Here is an 8367-nt window from a genome sequence, read left to right as displayed (position 1 = left end):
CATGGTAACAGTATCCTGACTTGATTAGAGATTAAAGAACTGACTTGAGCTTTATTGTTCCATAACAGAATGTGTCTTTATTTGCAGCCATATCAAACATCAACTTCTGACTTTTCCTTTTCACACATTTTTTCCAACATATTTACATTGACATCAGCTTTGTGTATAAACAGGTATTATGCCATTATTATTGGATTAAACTGAGACACCACAGTAAATGTGAAGCCCTTATCCTGGTGGCCATTTCATCTGTCTTCCTCCCAGGACGTGGATGTGAAGGTGGTAGACGGACTGAGCACCGTGCTTCCCGTCGTTGATCACTGGGAATTCAGTGTGGATGTAAACAAACAGTCTGTATAGTCACATTAATGTCTGGAGAATCATTACGGTAAAATGGTCTAACTTACCCACTCTGTACCCTTCAGTCAGAGATTCTTGCTTTGCCACATTTTTGGCAACAACCAATAAATGTCCTAAGAGCTGAAAGTGGAGAAAAGGAGAGCTGCAGAGATTATTTCCAGTCGACAGTGAGCTGTAAATGAAGCAGTTATGACTTCTTAAAGATTAATATTTAGCGTGTCCGGTCACAGAGGAGACCAAACTGGATGTGAGACCTACAGCAGGCTCATCCAACTTCGGGACTGATCCTGGGATTTCTGAACTACTTCTTACATGGTAACTTGCTGTGATACTAACCTGGACTAGAGCAAGTTACGTTCCAGATCAGTAATCATCAAGTATGAAATCAACGCCTACTGACCACTCAGATCTCCAGGAAATAGCGTCACCTTTCGTGAAGGATTCCTCAGACGTCTGTGCACGTACAGTAGGAGGTTTTAAAGTTTTTTAAATATCGTCTGAAGTCTTTGTCTTTTGGTAATGAGCACCAATAATAACAACAGATTCATACAAGAAACTATTTGTTGATTTGTTTTCTTTTTCCAATTTTACAACAATGTTATTGCTCTATAAGTGTTACTATCAAATCCTAAAACAGAACACATATTTGTGCTTGTTGATTTTTTTTTTTTTTTTTTAAATCTGATTTAAAAGTAGTATACGCCTTCTGTTTTTAGATTTCTTCTTTATTCTTAGACTGTTAAACAAGGGAATCTAGATAACAACAGTAATATCTGTCTGTATATCTACATAATCTGTGTTTGAATTTTAATCTGGACGGCTCGACTCCTTTACAACTTCCCTGCTATATTATTTTATTTACCTGATATCTATTTAGGATTATAGGTTGCTTCCCTTGTGGGAAATATGAGGCTGCAGACCAGCCCACATTTGTTGCTGGTTATTTGATGTCAACACTGCCCATTCAATGCAAAAACACTCATACTGGTTGTTACATTAGGAAAGCCAGAAAACAAAAGAACATCTGGGCATATTTAACCTGCTCTTTGGTCCAAGACCCTGGTTTAAGGCTACACTCTGGGTAGTACTGGTTTCAAATGAGGGAAAGGTAGTGCCTTTAGTGCTTCACCTATAGATTTCTTCCAGTGCTGTGACAACAGTTTGGGGTGAGCTGGTTCTTAAATGCTCTGGAAATTAATCTCACAGACATGTCAAATAGTAAAAAACATAGACTTATAAAAAGGGAGCATGTGCTGCACAATCTCACTGCTTGTGACATGATCTGAGAGTCTAGACAAGAAAACACCAGTTTACCTCAGCGTCATCATCTTTGGCCTCACTTATTCTGGGAATAGGAATCCTTGGAATAACCAGGAAGTGAACAGGCGCCTGTGGACTGATATCCCTGAATGCCAAACACTGATAAACACAGAAAAAAAAATCTTATATATGAAGGACTGAACTGCAGAAATGTAACCACAAAATGTTTATTTATGAGCTCAGACTGTACCTTTTCATCCTCATAAATGATATCTGCAGGGATGCTTTTGTCGATCACTTTGGAGAAGATGGTTGGAGCTGGGGAGCCGTACTTCTTGCTGGCTTCCTCTGCCAGCCTCACCTCGTCACTTTTGGTGCACAGGGGTCTCTGGGGGTGAACAACAGGCATGCATCACACATGGGGAAATCAAAAAGCTGCTTTAAGTACGTGTCGCAATGAAACCAAACCTCTTGGTGGTGGTGGGGCACTGCAGGTTCACCACAGCCACCACCAGTAGGACAGGTATTGTCAACATGCTGTGCAGCAGCTAATGAAAGGAATATGTTGACAAGAATGACAACAGGACGGTTTATTTTGATAGCAGATACCTCGCTTCGACAAACATGGGGGAAACGGCTGAGCTTAGCCGCTCTTGTCCCGAACAATGGTGTCCGCAAAATCTGACGACAGTACATAGCTGGCTTTTACAGTTTTGGTGGAAATAATTTTGTGTCTATATATTTTTAAAGGCCGAACAGCCTGTTTATTGACAAAAACACTGCACCTCACCAGAGCCGTTGCACAGTCTTAAAAGTCCAACTTTGACGTAGCCTTCGGGTACTCCCCTACCGTTTGGATTGTTCATGCTGCATCAAATCTCTACTAGCGTCTGCCACCGTTTACAATAAGCTACATAGAAAATACACAGTGTAACACGAGTATGACGTTTTTTGCTATAGTTTTGAATGATTTTGGTTTCAAAGTTTAGCGAACGTTTTAGATTTGTACCCACGTTTTTAGCCCGTTCAACTACAAATTCCGAAATTTCTGAGTCAACGTAAATGCACCATCGTTTACGCGACAGGGCTTCATTCAAGACCCTCAACGTTCTCAGAGGCTAAACATAATGCTAATACAAGCTAAGCTTTATTAAATTACACGACCATTTTATTAAATTACAAGACCACTGCCACAAGTAAATAAAATTAAATGTAATGTTCTTTAATACCGGTCTAAGTTTTGACTTATATTACTTTATGTAGGCGTTAGCATTCAGTCTGGCTCTTTTTTCCGCAAGGGGGCGCTGCTCTGAAAGACTGTTAGTTTGTGTGTCAACGAAAAGTGAAGAAGTTAAGCAAACATGGCGGCCCGCACACGGCTACCCTTGCTGTTCCCCAGAAACTTGTTTCCTTTTAGAAGCCAAAAGCTTGTCCACACTGACGTTTCGGTCAAGGAGCCAGCGTACCCTCCAATAGTCCCCTCTCTAACGGCTAAAAGTAAATCTGCGCGGCGGCGACAGATTGAGGAACGGGTGAAGAAGATATGCACCTCCTCCGTGGAGGACAAGCTGTCCCTCATCACTCGCATCCAGCGGGAGAAATTTGTAGTTTACCCTCAAACTTTCGCACGGAACGCAGACAGATGGTACCAGCACTTCACTAAAACCGCGTACATCCCGGGCCTGCCCGAGAAATTCACCCCGGGCTTGGAGAAGACCACAGCCGCGGTTCCAGGAATCGACGATGATGCGTTCGCGGACATACGCTCCTTGGTGACCCGTGTGATCCTGCAAGAGCACTGGCAATTTAGGAAACGCAAGCCTTTCATGTACAGACACCAAGAGCAGGTGGTCGGACCTTTTCTGAGGAGCCTGGTGTCTGGACTCACCTACAGTTTGGCTAAATACAACCCACTGCTGCAGCTTTCCAGTCTGGGTGTGTATGATGAAGTGGAACTAAAGACGCTGTAGTTAGTGGTGTGGATACCTTCAGGAAAATAAAGGCATTCATAGTGAACAACACAGACTTATATAGCAACAAACGTTCCAAGTAGATTTGTTGTTTCGGGCAAAAACAAAACTCGACTAGAGTGGCCCATTAAAATCTGAAACTTATCATAACACAAAAGTCCAGCCTTTATTATAATAATCTTATGACTATTGCCAAAATAATACGAAGATATTAACAAGTTTTATTGCTCAAAACAAAAAGACAAGGAGTTCCAGATAGCATGAAGTATGAGTGCTATGTTTTTCTACTTAACGATCCTAGTCCTCTAATGTTGATCTATATTTGTTTTCTTAGATCTCAGTCCCCAGGTGAACTTTTATTGGAGGAGGGGTCAGAGAATTATCCCAAAGGGACATCGGAAACGCCACCTCGAGCCAACCAGGTTCCAGATCGACGACCGCCCACACAGTCAGATCAGAGTAACCCAACAGTTGCCTCAGGTAGGCGTCCTTTTCAGACCACATGGATCATGTAATAGCAATAGATGCACAGCAAGGGTTTTTGATGGCCTTGCATAGTGGGGGGAAATCACACAAACCACTTAAAATGTTTTTCAGTGATGTTGTCATTATATATTTAATTCTACTTTATTATATTGCGTCTCATCGCAGTGTTAAAAGGTTTTAATCCAGATTCACACATTTAAAGCATCGCTTTTTCTGCAGTTATATAGCAATTTTCTGATCTTGTCAAATACTCAATGGACTTCACTCAGAGTTCTGCAGTTATTTGTGTATATATTCAACATTATTACCACAAGGGGGAGTTTGGGGGAGACTGAATGGGCCCATGGGCTCTAGACGGCCTATCTTGCAAGTTGGGCTTGCAAATTAATTTGATCAAATTACTTTGTCAAATCGTATTTACTTTTAGTTTATGCCGCTGGAAGCCTCCCATGCAGCTGAAGTTCCAGAGATCACGCTTCGTCCCAATGTGATGCCGCTGTTCAGAAGGCAGTACGACAACAACATCTTCACAGGTGAAACAATGATGTGGGTCATGCAGGCTGTGCTAGGTGGTTCTAGACATGTTTTTCAGTCTAGTGAGTACATGTTCCTGGTTAGTAAACATGATCACATTTTTTTAATCCTGCTAATCTGATGACACACAGCCACAGCACCACTATGTTTTAGCAAAAAGCCCTGTGGACACTGTGTTTCAAATCGAATCAAAACTACTTTAAGTTTGCTGACTTTGCCCTAAAATCAGACTTTGAAAAGCTGTTTTTCTTTTTTTTTTTTTTTTTTATCACTCCTGCCACCATCTTTGCTGCCACGGAAATCTCCCATAAATCTTATTTCGGGATTCTTTGAATGTCCCGTCTCCCTTTATTATAATATATCTGATTCTATCGATCAGTCATGTTTGAACAGATTTTAGTTGCAAGCTCAGTAAAACAGTCCGTGTAGGGAGCAAAGGAGGTAGAAAATGTATATATACTGCCTTAACCCAGAGCCCCAAAAACTGGCCACTGTCCCAAAGGCAAACTGATTCGTTCCCAAATTGTAATTCTGGTCTCACTAACAGGTCATCAGGTTGATTTTTCTCATTATTTACTTATCGTAATGGTCAGCAGGGGGCGCCAATGTGGAACTGACTGGTATTTAGTAAAAGGTATAGATTGTTTTTTGAGAACAATTATTTTAACCCCAACCTTGCTTGTTTTTAATCTTTCTGCTTCTATAGCAAAGTATGATAATAATGTAGCTGCAGGTGGTTTTATATTTGAAGTTTTCATTATCACAGAGGTTACCCAGTGTTTGGCTCATTTTTTTCTTTATTAATCCCCTCTACTTTCTGTTTATAACAAGCCTCTCTGTTTCATTTAAAGGTGCAAAGCTACCAGACCCAGCGTGCTACGGTCACACTCAGTTCCACCTGGTGCCCGACCGATACCACAGAGACCGGATGATTCGGCAGCAGCAGGCTGACCAAGTGGAGGTTTTCCTCAGAGCCAACGCGCTCGCCAGCCTCTTCGCCTGGACAGGAGCTCAGGCCATGTACCAAGGTGAGTTCCTAACACAGCAAAGGTGCAACAGAACTGAGATGCTGTGTTTATAAAACATTACAATACATATTTATGTCTTCATGTAGTTGATTTACTTTGTTCGCTGAAGAGATTTAAAGACATGTCAGAAAGTTAACAGAGCAAATGTCATCATGAAAAGCTTTTTCTTTATGTTCAAGTTGGTTTCTAAACATTTTCTAAAAAGGTCACACACTCACCAGCCACACAATAATATCTATCAGCATCTATCGGCAGCATTTCAGTGCATTTAGGCATGAAGATGCGGTCAAGAGCTGCTAAAGTTCAAACCAAGCATCAAAATGAGGAAGAAAGGTGGTTTAAGTGACTTTGAATGGGCATGGTGTCGTTCGTTGTTCCTCATACACCGGAAACTTCTGAAATTCTTAAGTCAACGCAAAGTCTTTAGCATTTCTTAATACGAAGGATTCTGGCGTAACTATTTCCTTCAGCCTGGTGTTAGTATTTCAGAAACTGATGATCTACAAAGAAAATTCCAGTGAGCAGCTGGCTGAGGCAGGAGGAGATTGGTCAGACTGTTTCAGTTGCAACAGTAACTCAAAATCCATCAGTCTTGAACTCTGCTGTGACATTCAGGTGGTAGAGTACAACATAAAAGCATGGATCCATCCCACTCTGCATTAACGGTTGAGCCTGGTAGTGGTGGTAGTTTAATGATGTGGGGGATATTTGAATGGCACACTTTGCTTCTTTTGGTACCATTTGAGCATCCTTTACAAAATCACAGCCTGCCTGAGTATTGCTGGACGTGTCCATCCCGTTATGACCACAGTGTACCCATCTTCTGATGGCTGCTTCCCATCACGAAGCTCAAATCATCTCAAACTGGTTTCTTGAACATGAAAATGAGTTCTCTGTACTCAAATGGCCTCTACAGTCACCAGATATCAATTCAATAGAGAACCATTTGGATGTGTTGGAACAGAAGATTTACATCATGGATGTGCAGCTGACAAATTTGCAGTAACAGTTGTGCGGTCGTGTCACTATTGACCAATCTGAGAAATGTTTCCAGAACCTCAATGAATCTATGCAATGAAGACGTAAGGCGAAAGGCGATCATCCACTTAGTAGCCAAGTGTACCTAATGAAGTGGCAGTGAGCGTTGTTTTGCTTTTTATTAGCCTGGCAGTGCTATAGTGTCTCTGAAATCTCTGGGTATGTGTCGACTATCATAATTAATATTGGTCCAGAATCGTCATTGCAGCCGACCAATCACGTTCTGTGATGTCATAGCTTTGTGACTTTTGGGGGGAGAAGTTTGCCTTTTTGCAGCAAAGCTTTCTGACCAAAAGTCTGATCATGCTTCAGGTTGAAATAAATTTTCAAAAATAATAACTAAGTGTTTAACAAATGTAATATTAAGGGGTGTCTTGTTCCACCTGTCGACACGCAGTGTTACAGGACAAATCTATGACATATCCACTATGTTTAGTCTGTTTCCTCCAGAGCTGCAGAGCTAACAAAGTGACTGGTCAGTGGCATTACTCATGATGCTGCAGGAATAACGCTGATACAGGAATATGGGATTACTGCAGTGGTCTACATTTGGCTTTAAATCTGAGAGAAGGCGTAGCTCGTGTTGATGCTTCCCTCTCCCCGCTGTAGGTTTCTGGAACTACGAGGATGTCACCAGACCCTTCGTGTCCCAGGCCGTGATCACAGACGGCCACTTCTTCTCCTTCTTCTGCTACCAGCTGAACACAGTTGCGCTCTCTGTGGAGACTGACGCCAACAACCCCAGGAAAAACCTCCTGTGGGGCACAGAGAGCCTGCGACTGTACGAGAGCGTGCAGGACGGAGAGGTGGTGGGACTGAACGACGGCGTCGTCAAGCTTCTGGTTCAATTCTTCATGAATCAGCCGTAGTTGGATTGTAAGGGAAGGGGTGGAAATCTTTAGGCAGATTTCACTTAAGATTTTGTTCTCTAAAGAGCAAGATGGGAGTGAAGTTTGCCAGTTTGTATGAAATGTAATGTTGAAAAAAGAAGAATCTGTATTCCTGTGAAAGTAAGTACTGAAAAAATACTGTGTACACATCCCTGATTATTACAGAGGCCTGAAAGGTCACAATGGAAATTTGCGTGTGTGTTGGGTATTATACACAGAGTTAAGGGAAGCATAGACAGAAGCAATAATTTAACAAATATCTGTAGCATCTTGGGCGAATCTGTTGTATGAATACATATTTCTGACTCCCGTCATCTCAGCCTGGGCTGTTTCTGCGACAGACGTGTTGGCGGCACACAACAAGAGTTCAGAAATATAGTAGCTTCAACACATTTAAGTAAATTCATTAACTCCAGCCAAACTCAGCATGTCTCACACAGGCTGAGGAACGAGCCGCTCTAGTTTACTTTCTAAATGCAGTGATACAGATTTGTTTCTGACAGTCGCAGCTGAGGGTGTGTCGCCTCGCGCTGTGGTCACAGCTACAACGGTCTACACGATTGTGTGTCGTGGTATAGCTTAGCTTTTCTCCGTGGGGAAGAGGAAGTACAAAGGTTATTCAGGACAAAAACATCCACTGTATTTATAGAAAAAATAATAAATGGCGGATTTTCAAAACTGACTCTTGTTATTGTTGCTTAATCCATCCTAAACTTTTTTTTCTGTTGACTGCTCTGCTGACGTGTTAACAGACACATTTTTGAAGTGTTTCTTTAGTGCTCGGAAATAAGTTTCAAATGA

The 8367-nt window shown here is 41.8% G+C and overlaps 2 protein-coding genes across 3 annotated transcripts; one reads left to right on the top strand and one right to left on the bottom strand.

Annotated features, from left to right (window-relative positions):
* Positions 1-31: 31 nt before the first annotated feature.
* Positions 32-2821, bottom strand: hint2 (histidine triad nucleotide binding protein 2). Of its 2 annotated transcripts, none has more exons than XM_085426189.1 (5): positions 2089-2821; positions 1871-2008; positions 1675-1779; positions 408-480; positions 32-320 (listed from the first exon to the last, which is right to left on the bottom strand). In XM_085426189.1, the coding sequence occupies exons 1-5, from the start codon at positions 2314-2316 to the stop codon at positions 229-231; spliced, it is 636 nt and encodes a 211-aa protein (XP_085282315.1). In that variant the 5' UTR covers positions 2317-2821; the 3' UTR covers positions 32-228. The 2 variants fall into 2 exon arrangements, with proteins under 2 accessions (XP_085282315.1, XP_085282316.1); XM_085426190.1 differs by having other exon boundaries at positions 35-320; positions 2230-2664.
* Positions 2822-2956: 135 nt separating this feature from the next.
* On the top strand, positions 2957-8248 carry mrps30 (mitochondrial ribosomal protein S30). Its single transcript, XM_085426188.1, has 5 exons — positions 2957-3555; positions 3925-4070; positions 4504-4609; positions 5462-5638; positions 7286-8248. Exons 1-5 carry the CDS (start codon positions 2982-2984, stop codon positions 7543-7545), a joined length of 1263 nt encoding a protein of 420 aa, XP_085282314.1. The 5' UTR covers positions 2957-2981; the 3' UTR covers positions 7546-8248.
* Positions 8249-8367: the final 119 nt, after the last annotated feature.

The sequence above is a fragment of the Rhamphochromis longiceps genome, linkage group LG12 (genome assembly GCF_057381845.1).
Source record: "Rhamphochromis longiceps isolate RC_006_pf linkage group LG12, R_longiceps_female_GT1.1, whole genome shotgun sequence".
Lineage (NCBI taxonomy): Eukaryota > Metazoa > Chordata > Actinopteri > Cichliformes > Cichlidae > Rhamphochromis > Rhamphochromis longiceps.
Note: the sequence above shows the minus strand (reverse complement) of the source record. Positions and strands in the feature narration are given on the sequence as shown.